Source organism: Ursus arctos, unplaced genomic scaffold, assembly GCF_023065955.2.
Source record: "Ursus arctos isolate Adak ecotype North America unplaced genomic scaffold, UrsArc2.0 scaffold_25, whole genome shotgun sequence".
In the NCBI taxonomy this organism is placed as follows: domain Eukaryota; kingdom Metazoa; phylum Chordata; class Mammalia; order Carnivora; family Ursidae; genus Ursus; species Ursus arctos.
Window position 1 is genome coordinate 8,261,296 of NW_026622930.1, and position 18,244 is coordinate 8,279,539.

At 45.0% G+C, this 18,244-nt stretch overlaps 1 protein-coding gene across 1 annotated transcript in view; it reads right to left on the minus strand.

The window, feature by feature from the left end:
- The window catches only part of AK7 (adenylate kinase 7), a 56,188-nt gene extending 42,723 nt beyond the window's left edge, over positions 1-13,465 (minus strand). Inside the window, exons 1-4 of the mRNA XM_026515339.4 lie at positions 13,317-13,465; positions 9,176-9,364; positions 4,601-4,709; positions 161-255 (exon numbers count right to left, since the gene is read on the minus strand). Coding sequence (XP_026371124.3) covers positions 161-255; positions 4,601-4,709; positions 9,176-9,364; positions 13,317-13,421 — 498 coding nt within the window. The 5' untranslated portion in view covers positions 13,422-13,465. The remainder of the gene's footprint in view (positions 1-160; positions 256-4,600; positions 4,710-9,175; positions 9,365-13,316) is intronic.
- Positions 13,466-18,244: the final 4,779 nt, after the last annotated feature.

Genomic DNA, 18,244 nt, shown 5'->3' on the forward strand with positions numbered 1-18,244 from the left:
GAGCCCCACGTTGGGCTCCTCACTCTGTGGGGAGTTGGCTTGGGGTTCTCTCTCTCCCTCTCCTTTTGCCCCTCTCCCCTCTCACTCACTTTCTCTCTCTCAAATAAATAAATAAAGCTTTATTTAAAAACAAAAAAGGAAAAGTTAGTGCACTACTTACAGGGTCCAGGGGTTTGGATCGCGCCCAGGTCATCACCGTGGATACTAAAATAAACACCTTGCGCTTTTCAAAGTGGCTGACTTCTTCATTCAGTGCTGTAGGGCCAGAAAGTGGGGCCGTTATTTGGATTCACAAAGATCTTGTTTTCCCCATCATGTATGGGACTTGAAATTAAGACGGGGGTCACCTCTGATCTTCCCTGACTGGTCCCCCTGCCTTCATGGTTCTTGGCATTCTCCCTCTAGCCGCCCAAACTCTACTGAGCCCAGCCCCAGGTCTAACCCTCCTTTCTGCCTCCTGGCCTGTAGCAGTGTGATTGCACTTTTACGGGGGGCCAGTGGGAGCACTGATCCTCGCTGGTATGGACTAGAACAGTTCACGGCCTTTCCTGCATCTTTACTGTTATGAGATAGGTCCTACTATTATTTCTGTTTTACAGATTGGGAACTGGGGTGCAGTTTGCCCAGAGCTATGGAGGAGAGGTGGGGGGCACAGTCCGATCCCGGCAGCCTGGTTGCAAAGGCTGGCTCTCCCCGCTATGCCCGACAGCCAGCCGGCTGCGTGGAGAATACAGCAGAAGGACCTAGCAAGGTTGGGGCTGGGGCTACAAAGGCCCCAAATCCAAAGGTGAGACCCCTCCCCTTACGATTTCACCTAAAGCGGTCCTGTGTCGCTTGCGCCGCTGTGGAAGGAAGTAATCTGGGGGGGTGACCTCCCTTCCCACTCCCCCTGGCCTGGGCGGGGAGGCAGCCTATGCAGCAGGTGCTGTGGGCCGTGGCTGGAGGGCCTCGGGTACGGCGGGAATGGCTGATTATGGACACTCTGTAGGGATCAGAATTTAAAACAGTGGTGGATGGAAGCATGAACATTGGATTGCTAAAGGGTTTGTCGCCTCCCGGGGCGGGGGGTCTCCACACACTGAAGCATTAAATCTCCTTAAATACTGTCAGCATGTGATTCCATTAAAATATTTTTCATGATGTATAATTTTCCAGAAAAAAAATCTAAAGGGAGGTCTAATTAAATTGTCAGAGGAGCTAAGTGACACGGTTGTCATGGTACATTTTTAGTCTCACGAGCTGATTCCCTAAAGAAGCCAAACAACAGAATGCTGATACCCTGAATCCAATGAATGTGTGGAGTCCGACCCTAAGGTGCGAAGGCGTTACTGAATTGAGGATGAGAACACTATGTCCACGTATTAATCTCCGACTCAAGTGTTAATTTTGGTTCCATTTTCATTCTATTAACAAAAATGGCCTCTTCAATTTAATTTTGCCCTTTTACCCTTTTGGCTCTACTGTGCTTCAGACTGGCCTAGTTTGGGACTGCTCGGCCCACTTAGAGCTCCTCAAAGTGGGTTATCCTTTCATTTATGATCATTTTAATGGGTCTAAAATCATCTCCTTGTTCACTAGTGAACAAGCACATTTTATCCTTATATGCAAATGGTTTTTCTCATTCCTAATACTTGTTCCCTTCTCCTGTGTCATCTTGCCTTCTTTTGATAGCATCTGTGAAAAGTAAGGTAGGAGAAGCCTCTTATATTAAAACATTTTAAAATTACTTAATAAAACATATTAAGAAGTAAGACATATCCTTTGCAAACAACAACAACAACAACAACAACAACAACAACAACAACAACAGGGGTGCCTGGCTCAGTCGGTTAAGTGCCTGCCTTTGGCTCAGGTCGTGATCCCAGGTCCTGGGATCAAACCCTGAGCTCCGTGTCAGGCTCCCTGCTCAGTGGAGAGCCTGCTTCTCCTCCCTCTGCCCCTCCACCCCTCTCATGTTCTCTCTCTCTTTCTCTCTCTTTCTTGCTCTTGCTCTATCTCAAATAAATAAATAAAAATCTCAGAAAAAAACCCACAACAAACAAACAAACATGCAAAGAAGCCCAAAACAAAAAATAAACCCCAAATCTAAGAATGTGCACATCAGGTAAAAGGACAAAATTCTCGAAGCCCCACCAAGCCCACACTCCCCCCACCCCCTCAGGTGACCCCGATGACAGGCTGAGGGCCTCTGACTGTACTTTCTTGCAGACACACACACTCTGCTTCTCAAAAATGAGGTAAGACAGTTAAAACCTTTCCCCCAAATAGAGAGGTAACATTTTCTTAATTATTAAAGCTGCTCATTAGAATGAAGAAGGCAGTAAAACACACTCCATTTTAAAGCTCACGAAAGGAGATGCGGTGTCAAAATCTGGGAAACCATTATGTTCCCCCCCCACCCCCCGGGCGCAGTGGGGGGGTCCTATGAGGAGGAGCAGCTCATCTGTCACAGCAGGAGGGCCGGGGCTAATGTCTCAAATTCATAACCAAAGGACATCAGTGCAAGCATTTTTATGCATTAAAAGGTACAAGTGGGTTAAATGAGCTTCCTTTTGGGGTGTAGGGATGGAGTAGAAGGGAAATGCAAGGAATTGTAGCTTTTTATTCTAAGCCTTACTGTGCTTTTTATTTTATCTTAAGATTTATTTATTTTAGAGAGAGAGAAAGAGAGAGAGAGCACGAGCGGGAGGGGCAGAGGGAGAGGGAATCTGAAGTGGACTCTGCCCAGTGTATGAGCCCAATGCGGGGCTCGATCTCCCCACCCTGAGATCATGACCTGAGCTGAAACTAAGACTCAGAATCTTAACCGCCTGAGCTACCCAGGTGCCCCAGCCCTACTGTGCTTTTTAATTTTCAAAACATGCCCAGGGTTTATTTCAGAAAAAAATGTTTAAACATTGCAAGTATACATTATATAGAAAAATTAGTTTTCGAAGCCTGACACAAAAGAAGGAACTCAATAAATGTTAGCTCTGATTGCAATTTTAAATGGTGCAATTATTTTAGAAGGGGCAGTTATACATCATCTGTAGATATTTGCAAAGGGACAACATGCAGAAAGTAGGCTTTTCAGAAAAGCTCTGCTTCAAAAGACGATACAATGTTCGTGTTTTTGATTTGTTTCTCACTGGATGAAATGTAGGCACAAGTTATAAAAGAGAAATCAAACATTCTAAGCCCCTGAGGAATCCCACACATCCGCAGACAGTACTTTTCCACTATTTCCCGGAATGTGGTAGAGGCATTCCTGAGGCTGCATTCCATTTCTTTGAATTTCAGCTAAAATATTGCTTTGCTATTGATCTTATTCAAGGGTTGGTAAAGTATTGCCTTTTTTTATAAATAAAGTTTTATTGGAACCTAGCCCATCATTTCCATATTGTCTATGGCTGCCTTCTTGCTACAACAGCACAGTAGTTGGCTCGAATAGACAAAAATATTTACTCTTTGGCCCTTTACAGAAAAAGCTTGCTGACCTCTGATCTAATCTGCCTGAAACAAAAATACTGATGTGTATAAAATATTCAAATATAAGGTGCTCTGCGTCTTTTTGGCTGTCCTGCTAGTCTAGGATGCTGATTCAAATAAGCTGATACGCTTTCTCCTTTGCTCCCGACTTAATCAAGAGATGAATCATAACAGCCCCAAATTGCTAAACATCACCCTGTTCTCTCAGACCTGTGGTCCTTAGAGTTCATTACAGTTTTGAAAGCATTTGAAAAATGTAAGCATTCTGCCCAAGCCCTCGCTGACCCTTGCTATCAGTGGACATTTGTTGAATTGACTCAAATCCTCATAGAAATAAGTCCTCTCCTCTTAAAGGCACACCTGTCTTGTGATGCCTTTCTTGTGAACATGCCATTCTCTGTCCTGCATTAAAGTTCCTCACGTGTGCCTCATCTCTCCCGTGGGACTACAGGGACTTTGAGGGTATAATCTTTGCCTCGTTTGTCTTTGTATCTTCCCAATGCATTTAACCCTACCTCCTTAAGCAGTGCCTGTAGAATGAATACAGGTTGAATTTTGAAAGTTACTGTTTCCTTTCTTTTCACGATTAACCAGTTCTATTCTTCAGAAGCGCACATTGTTCAATTAATTCAAGGAGGCCATTAAGTCTCAGGTGGCTCTAAGGCCATAGCAGTCCCCATAAGCAAACCAAAACCTAGGTCTGTAAAGGCCACAGGGTTAGGAAATCAAAACCCGAGGATGACCAATCACGACCGGCAGCGAGGCTCTTCCAGGTCGGGCAAATGCTTAAGCTATAGCCAATCCAATAATTCCCTTGCTTTGCTCCGCCTTTGCTCTGTCTGTCTCTCCCCTGGCTCCGTTGCTGGAGAGCTCCGAACCACTTCCGATGTGGCGAGCTCTCATGAATCAAGTTTTGCTCAAATAAACTCTCGAAGATTTTCCTTATGCCTCAGCTTAGCTTTAACACCATCCAAAGGCATATTCATTAGCCTAATTTCATTCTTATTTTGGGTAGGTCTCAGACAGGTTTTCCCGGGGTCGTAATTTGCCTCGTGGTCACTAGACGGCTCTAAGGTTAAGGAAGTTGCACAAGAGTAGCTTCCCTGGAGAGAGGAGAGAGCGGTTCACTGACCAGAGACTGCCCAGATGGCCTCCTCTGCCTGCTGTGGGTTCTCGGTGATGTTATAAATGATGACGTCACACTCCAGGAGGCGCATGAGAAGGTGCTCTCGAGAGATGGTCTGAAAAAGAGAATTGACAGTCATTTGTTGCCAGGAGCTAACCTTAATATTTAGCCGGAATGACAATTACCAAATTAGATATACTGCAGATGAAATGTCCTACAGGAAAACATTTGCAGGATTTCTATTTAAAATGAAATTTTGGCTCTCTTCTGTGTGTAGTTTCCAAGTAACAAATAAGTTTATGGAAATAGCTGGGAACAGATGATTTAAAAATTGCATAATGATCTTAGGTACTATTTTCTGCATGCTGTTTAAACCCCAATTCAGAAGGGAAGAATTACAACACACTGAAAGAAAATGTGTGAGGCATTTGAAACTAACTTCAACTCTATGCACGATTATTCGAGCCATTATATATCATGAATCACTCACAAGTGCTGATGAGTGATTAATGCGGATTGTTTCAGAATCCTCAAGTTGGAATTAATTGGTCCTCTTTGTAGATGTAAGGTGCCTTATTACACTTGACAGTTGGGAATGTTTTAAAAATACAGAAACTTTTAAATGGGTAAAAATACAAAATTCTTCCATTAGACAACAGTAACTTTAGTGATCATCATGTTTTAAATAGTTATTCCTTCCTATGTGGATGTCGGCATGTTTCCTAGGAGTGCCCTACCGTGGGCAGGTAGTAAGACAACCATCAGAGGACCCTGCGTTTCCAAATCAGGATTTGCATTTGCTGTTAGTCCAGTTATCCTGAGGATCAGATATTCCCCACAGTTCCTTGACCAGTTGCTTTAGAGCAGAATATTTCAGACCAGACGTGATCTCTTACCACATAACTTGGTTAAAGAACAAAAGCAAGGTGAACGCCTTTCCATATAGAGGACTACCCTGGCAGGGCTAATGCATCCCTGTTAAACCCAACCACACAGACAGCCAGTTTCCGCAGCCCGGTTCCCTAAGGCCTTTTGCATCCAGCTGCACTAATTTCCAGAGGCTGCTGTCACTTAGTGTCACAAACCGAGGGGCTTAAACAACAGAAATTCATGTCCCCAGTCTGGAGGCTACAAGGGTTGCTGTTTGTGACTGTAAGGCTCTGGACTGTTGCTGCCTTGCTGCCAACCTGAGAAGGAAGTTACCCTTAAGGGAAGGCAGAGCCCAGGAAGGGGCAGAAAAAGCAGCAGCAGCCCCCGGATCACGCCAGCCCTGAAACAGCATCTTCCTTGAGACCACCAGCCACATAAACTGAAGAATTTCCTTATTTAATAAGCCAGCTTGTGTTGCCACATTTCCCTTCCACTTGCAGTCCCAAACAGCCTGAACCGATAGAGAGCAAGGTCCTTAGTAAAAATGAGGAGTCTAAAACGTAGAGAGGTTTGCAGAGGAGTGTGATAAATTTAATTTGGGGCATACTGATTTAGAAGTGCCAGCAGGACTTCTGGGGGGAGCGCACTAGAGGGCAGCTGGATTTGGAGGTCAACAGGGCTGGAGACAGATTTGAAAAGCATTGGCTCCTATTGGGGAGCTGAAGCCATAGGATTGGATAAGATTGAAGAAGGACATCCATTAGGGGAAAACTGCATTTAAAGGGAGATTCAGATGCACAGGAGAAGTCAGGCAGTGAAGGCTGAGGAAGGGGGAAGGAGACTTTCTCCCGTGGGAAGCGAGGGAAGACAGGACTTTGGGAATTAGGAGCTCCCTGGTGACACTGGCCAGGGCATTTCCTGCGATGTGGTGGGGGCAGAGCCTCCTGGCACGAGACTCACAAGTGGCCAGGAGTGCAGGAGTGAGGCCGGCGAATGTGGCAGTGGTGGCTGGGCTCGGTAGGGGTGGGCAGTGGAAGAGGAGGTTAGCCAGCCCGGGGTGGGGGGGGGGAGCAATGCAGTGTTATTGACACTTGGAAAGATGTGAGCATGGAGCACATGGAGAGGAGGAAAGAAAGCAGCAAGTCGTGAGCAAAGACCCTGGAGAGTGTGAAAGTGGGTAAGTGGTGGAGAAAGTTCCCTCGCATGGCAGGAGGGGACTCATTCATTCATGTCACGAATGTTTATTGAGAGCTACTTTCTGCCGGTCGATGTGCTCGGGGCCAAAGATGCACAGATGAGCAGGAGAAAAAGTCAGGTGCTGTGTCTATTCTCAAGGGGTTGCTAGTTGTAGTCCGGGCCACCCACAAGAGACAGACAATAACCATGAAGTGTGACAAGTGTGATGATGTAGGCAGGTAAAGATGCTATGGGAGTACAAGAAAAGAGCTCAGTATCTAGACTGGGACTGAGGAAGAAGTGGAAATCACTGAGGGCTTCCTGGAGGAGGTGATATCCCGAGTTAAATCTTGATGGATGACTAGGACTGGGTGGGGTTGGAAGAGGAAAGCCTGTGGCAGGTTTTGGTGTGTGCAAAGTTGTACGGTAGGGTCTGAGGAGCGGCAGGCAGGGTGATGAGAGGGACACCCCTCTCACAGGTATTTAAATGTCGCAGCACGAGGATTGGGTAGCATTTGTTATGGGGAAGCGGTGAAACCGCTAGAGAAATGTAAAGATGGGTGGAAATTAAGATAGATATGCTAGTGCTTCAGCAGGGCTTGATTTTAAACTGAACACATTTTTCTCTTCTTCATTCTAGAAGCACCCCCCCCCCTTCACTTGCTTTTCCGTAGAATCCTTTGTTCCAGGAACTGGGTATCGGTATTGACATCCCGCTGACCTCAATGTATACTTAGTAATGAGACTCCGATGGCCAGCACCAGTGGCATCAGGAGACCACCTTGAAGATGGGAGGAGCAAGGCTGGCAGTACCGACTGGATTCTTACGGAAACCACTCAGATCCTGTATTTTCCTATAAAACCTCTCAGCCTTTTACCCGGGGTGGGGTGGGTCTGCAGTGTTTTGTTTTTTGCTTTTTTTCCAAGTTTTTATTTAAATTCCAGTTAGTTAACATACAGTGTAATATTAGTTTCGGGTGTAGAACTTAGCGATTCATCACTTACATATAATACCCAGGGCTAATCCTAACAAGCACCCTCCTTGATACCCATCCCCCATCTAGCCCATCCCCCTGCCCACCTCCCCGCCAGCAACCCCCAGTTTGTTCTCTATACTTAAGAGTCTCCCATGGTTTGCTTCTCCCTCTCTCTTTTTCTCCTTGCCATATGTTCATCTGTTTCCTAATTCCACCTACGTGTGAAATCATTTGGCATTTGTCTATGAGAGACTTGTTTCACTCAGCATAATACCCTCTAGTCCCATCCATGTCATTGCAAATGGCAAGATTTCATTCTTTTTGATGGCTGAGTAATAGTCCAGCGTAAAATATATCACATCTTCTTTATCCATTCACCCATCGACGGACATGTGGGCTCCTTCCATTGTTTGGCTATTGTAGACATTGCTGCTATAAACATTGGGGCGCAGGTGCCCCTCTGAATCAGTATTTTTGTATCCTCTGGGTAAACACCTAGTAGTGCACTTTCTGGCTCGTAAGGTAGCTCTATTTTTAACTTTCTGAGGAACCTCCGTACTGTCTTCCAGAGTGGCTGCACCAGTTTGCATTCCCACCCACAGTGCAAGAGGGTCCCCTTTCTCCGCATCTTCGACAACACCGTTGTTTCCTGACTTGTGAATTTTAGCCGTTCTGACAGGTGGGAGGCGCTACCTTATTGTAGTTTTGATCTGTGTTGCTCTGATGACGAGTGAAGTTCAGCATCGTTTCAAGTGTCTCTTAGCTATCTGTATGTCCTCTTTCCAAAACTGTCTGTTCCTGTCTTCTGCCCATTTTTTAACTGGAAGCGTCTGCAGTTGTGAAGGCATTAGCCTGCTGCATCCTCCTTTGCCTGGCAAAGTAATAAAACTATCGTTCCTCTTTATCCCCAAACTCCATCTTCATGTTATATTTCAGCTCCAGAGCACAGGGGTGGGTTTTCAACAACAGCAGCACTGTCTCTCAATAAGACAGCAACATAATGAATGATACGTTATTATTGAGTGGTTTAATACCAAAGGACGTTTCTCTTTCACAGAGGTCAGCACCCACCATAGCCCAGGGTTGTTAGGTAATGTAGGGTTGAATGCATTTTAAACATAGTTTAGAAATTTTTTTAGGGGGGGGGCAGAGGGAGAGGAAGAGAGAGAATCTTAAGCAGTCCACACACAGCACAGAGCCCGACGTGGGGCTCGATCTCACAACCCTGAATCATGACCCAAGCCGAAATCAAGAGTCAGACGCTTAACCAACTGAGCCACCCAGGCACCCCAAGTTTAGAAATCTTATGAGTCTGGAAGTCTAGATTAGATCCATCCCTTCCAAGAATATCTAACTTAAATTCTTTGCTCCCAGGCAAGGCAAATATTTAAAGTGGAGACAATGGTTGCTCTCCATCAGAGGAGGACCTGTCTCCACCTGCCCCTTACCTTGTCCCACCCCCATGTTTGCGGAAGAGAGGAGAAGCAAAGAATAAGGTGTTGGAGCTCGAGGTGGCTCTGCCCTTGGTCTACTCTTAGCAAAAACTGACTAGACTTACATCGTACGTCTCCACAGCAAAGTCGGGCCGAACGCTTTCGAGCTTGGAGAGCGTGCCCACAATCTGGAAGGTGCCTTCCTTCAGTTTGGCTGCTGAGGCTTCCGGCATGGTTGACTTATTTTCATCTTCTTCCTCCTCTTCTTCTGTAATTTCTTCAAGGGAAGTCCCGACCACGCAGTTAGACAGAAACTGCAAGGAAACAAACATTTATTAAGAAAAGACTAAGAACAACGTAGAGTGAGGGCAGTCAGTGAAATGACTCTAAAAACGGACCTTTCTGGAGGGCTTGCTAGAGGTGCTGCACACACACAGCCGGTGGGTTGTACATTGGCACCTCGCTGAAGTTAACGACAACCACAGCAACACGGCGAAGTGTGTACTATTATGATGCTCTATTTTATAAGATAAGGAACCCAGGCTCAGAAAGCTCAAAGCATGTAGCAAGGATATTGCCTTGCTCTGGCAACAGGCAGGGTAGGGCTGCGGTCACCATGTTGGTCTTGCCTAATAGAAATGGAGAAATGTCATGCTATCCACTCTGGTAAATTAAATTGGCTAGTAGCCACATTAACAGAAGTAAAAGGAAACCAGTGAAATGAATTTATATAATGTTGTATTTAACCCAGCAGATTCAAAATATTACTAATTTCATATGTTATCTTTTATATTCCCTTTTGCTTATACTAAGTCTTTGAAATTCAGTGTGGATTTTACACTGAGAACAGGCACTTCTCCATTTGGACTTGCCAAACTGAAACGTTCAAGAGCCACATGTGGCCAGTGGCTACCTTAATGAATAATGAAATAGAATCAAGTTGGCAAAAACAAAACAAAACAAAACAAAAAACAAAAACAAAAACACCCTACAAAGAGGGGCACTTGGGTGGCTCAGTCTGTTAAGTGTCTGATTCTTGATTTTAGGTCATGATCTCAGGGGAGCAGGTGGCATTGCCCAGCTGGGCAGGGAACTAAGGACTAGAGACCCAGCCTCCATTTCTTTTATATGCTTCACATTCCAACTCCTTCCTTGATATGGAGAACAGCGATTCCCTAACATTTCAGAACTAGAGGTCCAGGTTAGTCAAGGAATAACCAAAAAATTCTGTTACTGATAAGTTTTTGGAAAAGATCTCTACAAATTAAAAGAAAACCCTTTGTTCTCAAAATATTATGCTGTAAGAAAATAACCAGAGCTCAAAAGGGGGTAAAGAAAAAGGTTAAATTCTCTTGCCTCCCACCCTCCTAGTCTCAATCAGCTCCCCTCCCTTTTTAAAATAATCCAGGGGGCACCTGTGTGGGTCAGTGGGTTAAGTGTCTGATTCTTGATGTCAGCTCAGGTCATGATCTCAGGGTTGTGAGATCGAGCCCCTTGTCAGGCTCTGCACTCTGAGTGGAGTCTGGTTGTCCCTCAGCCTTTGCCTCTCCCCGCACCCCTTCTTTGTGTTTGATTCTGCTTCGTTAATTTATGCAACAAAAGTCAATGGAGTGCTGACCACGAGTGAGGCACCAGTGAGCTGCTAAGTGAGTCCACCTTCAGACTTTCATGGGCCCTTTCTTCCAAGAAAAAAAAAATGTTAAAAATTATGTTTCATGACTGTATTGCCATAAAGACCCACCATCTTTGACTCTAAAATTTCATTTGCTTCCTTCTGATTTTAAAAGAGATTAAGACATGTTTGTGGGCCACCAGATCTCGTGGGCCTTGGGCCCTGTGCCTGCTGCTCTGGGGCCTGATTCCCTGCACCCTCAACTCTCTGTCCTCTGATCCAACCTTTGGCTCTGCGGTGCCCTGAGTAGCTCCTCTGGCTCGATCCTCAACCTGGGGTGTGAAGGTAAGGGCCAGCTTTAAGGAGAGAGCCCTTTCCCGAGACTCTAAAGCAGCTGCCCTCTCTCACCAGCCAATCTTCTACTCTTTTTCTTCCAAAGTACCTATTACACACTGAAATACCGTGGTTGTTCGAAAAATTACTTATCGTCTGTGGGAGGGGCAGAGGGAGAGAGAGACAAAGAATCTCAAGCTGACTCCCCTCTGAGTGTGGAGTCCGATGTGGGGCTCGATCCCAGGACCCTGAGATCATGACCTGAGCTGAAATCAAGAGTTGGAGGCTCAACCGACTGAGCCACCCAGGCGCCCCTATTTTGAGACATTTTCTGCATATAGATCATCTCTATTTATTTGTCTACCCACCTATCTACCTACCTATCTATCTTCTCTATATTTGTATCTTTTTGAAAGACATAAATCACTTCATACTACACACCTCTTTTTAATGGTTCCTTTCTTTAAATAAATGAATTTTGTTATATACTTTTCCTATTGTGTCCTTGCCCTTTCTCTGCCCCTCCCCTGGCTTTTCTAGTAATGTGGAAGATATATCATGTATTTTTAGTCTCTCGTAGTAGATACATGATATACAATGTACGTACTGTTAAAAAACAAAATTCAGCTGAGAACATTAGAAGATCTAATTGGCTTTACTAAGTGATTCATGAATTGAGCAGCAATGCCATCTAGCAAGTAGAGGGCAGCTCTGAGAAGCTGCACAAAATGGAAGGTTTTTATGGGAAGGAGGGCAGGGTGAGGAGTTATTAGCAAAAAAAGGAAGGATTGTTTTAGCAAGGTCACCTTCCTTCAGGGAAGGGGGGTTATGCAGATTACCTCATCTTCCTTTGGGGAATGGAGGGAACCCTGTGACAGATAACCTCACTGATGCCATCCAGAGAATTTCAGACTGATTGCCTTAAAATTCCACTCCTGGAGAGGTTGAAACTACAATTACGTCTTGGTTTGCTGTCCTGGCAAATGGCTCCACTTGGGCCTTGTGGCTTCCTTTTTAACAACACTGTCACATATATTACTATATACGATATTGCATGCCATATACACGATATACCAGATATACTATTTTTACATGTATATTACCTATCTAAATCTATCTATCTATCTATCTATCTATATATTTTTTTTTGACTGATCAGCTTTAGATGGTGTACTGGGTTGAGTAGTGGCCCCCTACACCCCACCCCCATTTGGAAATAGCATCCTTGCAGATGTAATCAAGTTAAAATGTGGTCATACTGGATTAGAATGGGCTCTAATCCAATGTGTCCTAAAAAGAGGGAAATTTGGACACAGAGTTACTTGAGGAGAACACCATGGGAGGACAGAGGCAAAGGGTGGAGTGATGGGTCTACAAGCCAAGGGTTGCAAGAATTTCTGGCAAGCACCAGGAGCTACGAGAGAGCTGTGAAGCAGAATCTCCCTCACAGCTTTTAGAAGGAACTGGCCCTGCCCACACTCTGATTTTGGGCTTCTGGCCTCCAGAACCGAGATAGAATAAACCCCATTGTCTTAAGCCACCCAGTTTGTGGTAATTTGTGACCACAGCCCTAGGAAACCGGTACGGATGGTATGCACGGTAGCCACATCCTTTTCAGGTAGCACGTGTTGTCTGAAAGGACGATCATTAGCCTCACAGAAGTCCGCCCAAGGTGAGGTTACACTTCTGTGAAGCTCCAGAGGGTAGAATTGAGATGAACGAGTCCTGCTCAGGGAAATTATAAAATTATGGCTTTCTTTTGACTACTGAGTATTTTAAGATGAAGGGTCTCAGGATCCTCTTTCAGAATACCCTCATTTCCCAGGGCTAACGATGAAGGGTGGGGAAGTTTAGTGGGACTCAGGGCCCAAAACAGTGCCTGGCACTTAACAGACCCTCAAAATGTCAGCGGAAGGCATGGATGAATGAATATGCTTGGTTGGGCGGCACGACCACTGGGTTTATCTGTCAGTTGTCTGCTTCAGATGCAGTGGCGGTGGGTAAGAAGAACTCAGGAGGCCGGAGACCTGGGCTTTGTGTCCAGGTCCGGCCCCCAACTTGCTATGTGATGTGGGGCAAGCCCCTTCCTCCCTCTGAGCCTCAGTTTCCTTTCATCAATGGGGGAGGACCCAGCGCTGGACCGGCAATCTCCAAACACCTGGGCTTCCAGCTGGGGGTCTGCATGCGGACTGGTGTCCAGGACAAGGGACCCTCCTTTAGGGAAGGCCCCGACAGCGTCCCGTGGCGCCGGGCTCAGGGACCCCAGGTCGGGGGACTGGGAGCTAGGGGCTGGGGCTCTACTCTGACCCACCGCTGCTCACCTTCCCGATGTTGCCGCTGCTGTATGAATCCAGTAGGTTTATAAACACTCTCTGGATCCGGATAACTTTTTCCGTGGCTGCAGTAGCTTCCTCTTCTTCAGCCATGGTGGGAGCAGCACTGGTTGCTAAGGAGAAAGCGTTCCTCTGGTTGCCAAGGAGGTGGGGCGGGGCCTAGGGCTAGAGGCGGGGCGTTCCGGGGCGGGGGCGGGGCCCCGGTGTGCCGCGTGGGGGAGGGGGGTCTGTGGAGCCTTGCGGCCAGAGGCCCCCCCCCCCTTTGCTCCACGCCCAGTGCTCTTGGGGGGGGGGTTTGAGTCCTCTTTAGGGGCCTCCTGGGGCCTTGCCATAGGGGCCATGTGACCCCTGCTCCCTTTCATCTTTTTAATTCCGAAAATGGAAACACCCCGGAGTTCACAAGACCTGGAGGACTGAAAATACTGCTGAATCTCTGAATGAGGAAAGCCCGAAGCCCATTCCCCTGTGGGCTGGTCTGACCGGGAGGATGTGACAATTCTCCAGCGCCAAGAGCAGCTGTTGCCATGGAGTTCTGGGTCCAGGACGCTGGAACGACAGCGTGTGTGGTCCTCACTGGGCAGCCAGTCGCCGCTGGGTCTGTGGGGCTCAGTAGGCTCCAGGGCTGCTCGGTAGCAGCTCGGGAGAGACGTCTGGGGCAGGGCTGGGGTGGTGCCGGCCATCTACATTCACAAAGGGATGGAATTTAGGTTTTTGACCTTTCCAAATGAGATTCTACATGCAGGTGCCCAGATAAACCTACAAATTAAAAGATGACATTCAGTTTGTCTTATCACAGGACCACAAATGTCCTTGTGGACATCCTGCCCTTATCTTGGAATAGTCAGATTCTATTGAAATACTTGCTGCTCTAAACAATAATTTGTTAAATGTAAATATTTAACACATATAGCATTTTGTGGGGTGGTGGTGGTGGTGATTTTTTTGTATTTTTTTTTAACTGATTGCCTCAAAAAAAAAAAAAAAATGGATATGACCCAGGAGCTCCAAACAGTTTGGAGGTTCTGGGCACTCAGATCTGGCCTTGAATTCCAGCTCTACAGCCATTTGTGAGCGATTGGGACAATATTTTAACCTTACCTCAGCTGTTAAATTGGCTGTAAAACAGGAGTGAACTCACCAGCCTAAAAGGGCTGTTAGGATTAAATAAGACATATTTGACAGCCTTTACTAAAGTGGTGTTCAAAGGTGAAATTGCTTTTTTTTCTGCAACATTAAGGCACACTTCTGCAAATGGGAGCCTTTCATTCTTTTTTTTGGTCTTAACCCCCTTTTAATTAATTAATTAATTAATTAATGGTGGGGAAAGGCAGAAGGAGAAGGGGAGGAAATCTTAAGCAGGCTCCACGCCCAGTACAGAGCCCCACGCTGGGCTGGATCTCACCAACCTGAGATCATGACCTGAGCCAAAATCAAGAGTTGGATGCTTAATGACCGAGCCACCCAGGTGCCCTGCTTTTCTTTTTTACACATGTCTCATTAAAACTGTTTTGATAAAATAATCAACACTTCGAAATTTTGCATTCAATTTGGGAACAGCTTGCTCATAGCAACATTCTTTTTTTAAAATCATCAACAAGATGTAAAAATATTCATGCAAGACTTGTGCAAAACTTGATGGAGTAGATCTTCAGCATTCTTTCAAAAAATTTGTTAGTTCAAATACTCTAGAATTCACGGGATGCCTCCTTTTGATTTTTAGTTTGTCCCTATTGATATGCAGTTAAGCAGGTAAGTATTCTGAAAGCTATCCAACTGGATGTGTTGCTATAAAATATCTTACCTTGTTTCATTCTTATTATTTATACTCCTGATAACAGCTAAGAGCTAGCACCATAGTTTTAAGTGGATGGCTTCCAGAGAATTTTACATCATCTATCATTTTGGTAGGTGAGAAAAATGAGATTCTATTAATTCTATCATATCAACAAGTAATGTACCTTTCTTTTACTGTTACTCCTTTTTTTCAAAATCAGCTTTCATACACAGGCATACCTTGGAGAATTTTGGTTTCCACACCACCACAATAAAGTGAATATTGCAACAAAGCAAGTGAAATGAATTTTTTGATTTCCCAGTGCATATAAATGTTTACCTTATACTGTAGTTGATTAAGTGTTCTATTAACTAATGTACATACCATAATTAAAAAATAATTTTTTTTTAAAAAAAGATCTTATTTATTTGACAGACAGAGAGAGAGCACAAGGCAGAGGGAGAAGTAGCAGCAGGCTCTCTGCTGAACAGGGAGCCCAACGTGGGGCTCGATCCCAGGATCCTGGGATCATGACCTGAGCCAAAGGCAGACGCTTAACTGACTGAGCCACCCAGGCGCCCCAGCAGAACTTCTTTCAAAATTGGAGTGGATTCTCTCAAACCCTGCTGCTGTTAGATCAACTAAGTTTATGAAATATTCTAAACCTTTTGTTGTCATTTCAATTATCTTCACCAGTAGATTCCATCTCAAGAAGCCCACTTTCTTAGCTCATCCAGAAACAGCAATCCTCATCTGTTCGAGTTTTATTGTGAGATGACAGCAATTCAGTCCCATCCTCAGGCTCCTTGCTGTCTCCACCCTATCTGCAGTTTCTTCCTCCACTGAAGTCTTGAGCCCCTCGAAATCATCCATGGGGGTTAGAATGAACTTCTTCCAAACTATTAATGTTGGTCTTTTGACCTCTACTCATGAATCATGAATGCTTTTCATGGCATCTAGAATGGTGAATCCTTTTTAGGTTTTTAATTTACTTCACCCAGATCCATCAGAGGAATTTTAAGACAGCCACAGGCTTTTGAAATGTGTCTCTTAAATAAGACTTAAAAGTCTAAATGACTCCTTGATCCATGGGGCAGAATAGATGTTGTGGTAGCAGGCATGAGAATAACATTCACCTGACTGTCTCCATCAGAGTTCTTAGGTGACCAGGTACATTGTTAATGAGCAGTAATATTTTGAAATGAATTTTTCTTTAACCAACAGGTCTCAACAGGGGCTTAAAATATTTAGCTAACCATGTTATAAACAAGTGTGCTGTCACCCAGGCTTAGTAGTTCTGTTTGGGAGCACAGAGCAGGTTTAGCGCAATTTTTTTTTTTTTTAAGATTTTATTTATTTGAGAGACAGAGCAAGCAAGTGAGCACAGGGAGGGGCAGAGGGACAAGCACACTCCATGCTGAGCGTGGACCCCATTGCGGAGATCAATCCCAGGACCCTAAGATCATGACCTGAGCCGAAGTCCGACTCTCAACTGATTGAGCCACCCACGAGTCCCTAGCATAATTCCAGGATTTTTTGGAATGGCAAATGAGCATTGGCTTCTGCTTAAAGTCACTGGCGCATTAACCCCTGACAAGTCAGCCTGTCCTTTGAAGCCAGGGATTGACTTCTCTCTAGCTACCATAGTCCTAGAAGTTATCTTCTTCCAGTGGAAGGCTGTTTCATCTACATTGAAAATGTTTAGTGTAGCCACCTTCATTAATCATCTTAGCTAGATCTTCTTGATAGCTTGCTGCTTTCATTTGACTTTTATGTTATGGAGACATTGCCTTTCCTTAAACCTCCTGACCAATCTTTGCTAGCTTTGAACTTTTCTTCCGCAGCTTCCTCACCTCTCCCACCCTTCGCAGCGTTGAAGAATTAAGGTCTGGCTTTGGATTAGATTTTAGCATAAGGTAATGTTGTGGTTGGTTGATCCCCTGTCTAGAACACTAGAACTTTCTCCCATGAGCAATAAGGCTGCTTTGCTTTATCATTCATGTATACACTGGAGTAGCCCTTTTTCCTTCAAGAACTTTACCTTTGCATTCACATCTTGGCTAACTGGTGCAAGAGGCCTAGCTTTTGGCTTATCTTGGCTTTCTATGGTTCCTTCACTAAACGTAATCATTTTTATCTTTTGATATAAAGTGAGAGATGGGCAATTCTTCCTTTCACTTGAATACTTAAAAGGCCACTGTAGAGTTATTAATTGGCCTAATTTCAATAGTGTTGTGTCTCAGGGAATACGGAGGTGTAAGGAGAGGGAGAGAGGGAAATGGCTGGTCAGTGGAGCAGTCAGAACATAATGAATCAATTAAATCCACCATCCTATATGGGTTTTGCGGCATCCCGCCCAAATTATAGTAACATCAAAGATCACTGATCACCACAATAAAATACCTTTAATTTGTGGCAAAAAAATCCTGCATTATCTGTAAAGCGCAATAAAATGATGTGCACCTGTAACCAAAGAGTTCGGGTGATGCTTTTATCAACACACACTGGACAGGGATAGTTGGTGGAGACAGAAGACTGGGGTGTGACCCAACTCGTGTTCACAGGTGGGCTTCAGAGCAAGTCCCTCCATCTGTCCAAGTCTCAGCTATGTCATTCACAAAACAAAGGGGCTGAAGACAGAATTCTGAAGTCGACGTGGCCTATGTCAGAATCTGTGTTTCTACCCTGCTCCCCTTGACACATTCTGTGTTTCTGAACACCAGACAGAACTGCGCAGTGTGCAATGGAGGAAGCTAACGACCAGGACACCAATGGTAGCTGATTTGCTGTTGATGACCTAGAGGTGGGGAGGGTGTCACCATGGGAAAGGAGGCAGGCACTCTTCTGTCTTCATCATCCTACTGCTTCTTCAAGGATCCTGGGAGCAAACACAACTCAACCTAGTTTGGTGCTTTTGCTAGAGAGAGGTTCTTTAGCTGGCTGAAACCCTGGATCCACTGTATTTCCCCTCCAATCAGTGCATATAGGCTAATGCAGAGAAAGTATGAAGGAGATGAAAATTACCTATCTTACTACCTAGTGATAGCTATATTAACATTGTAGAACATTGCAGATTTTCCAAAAATAGACCATAGTTTTATATCCTTTTTTATCATGTAGTATCATTTTTTTCCTGTTGCCA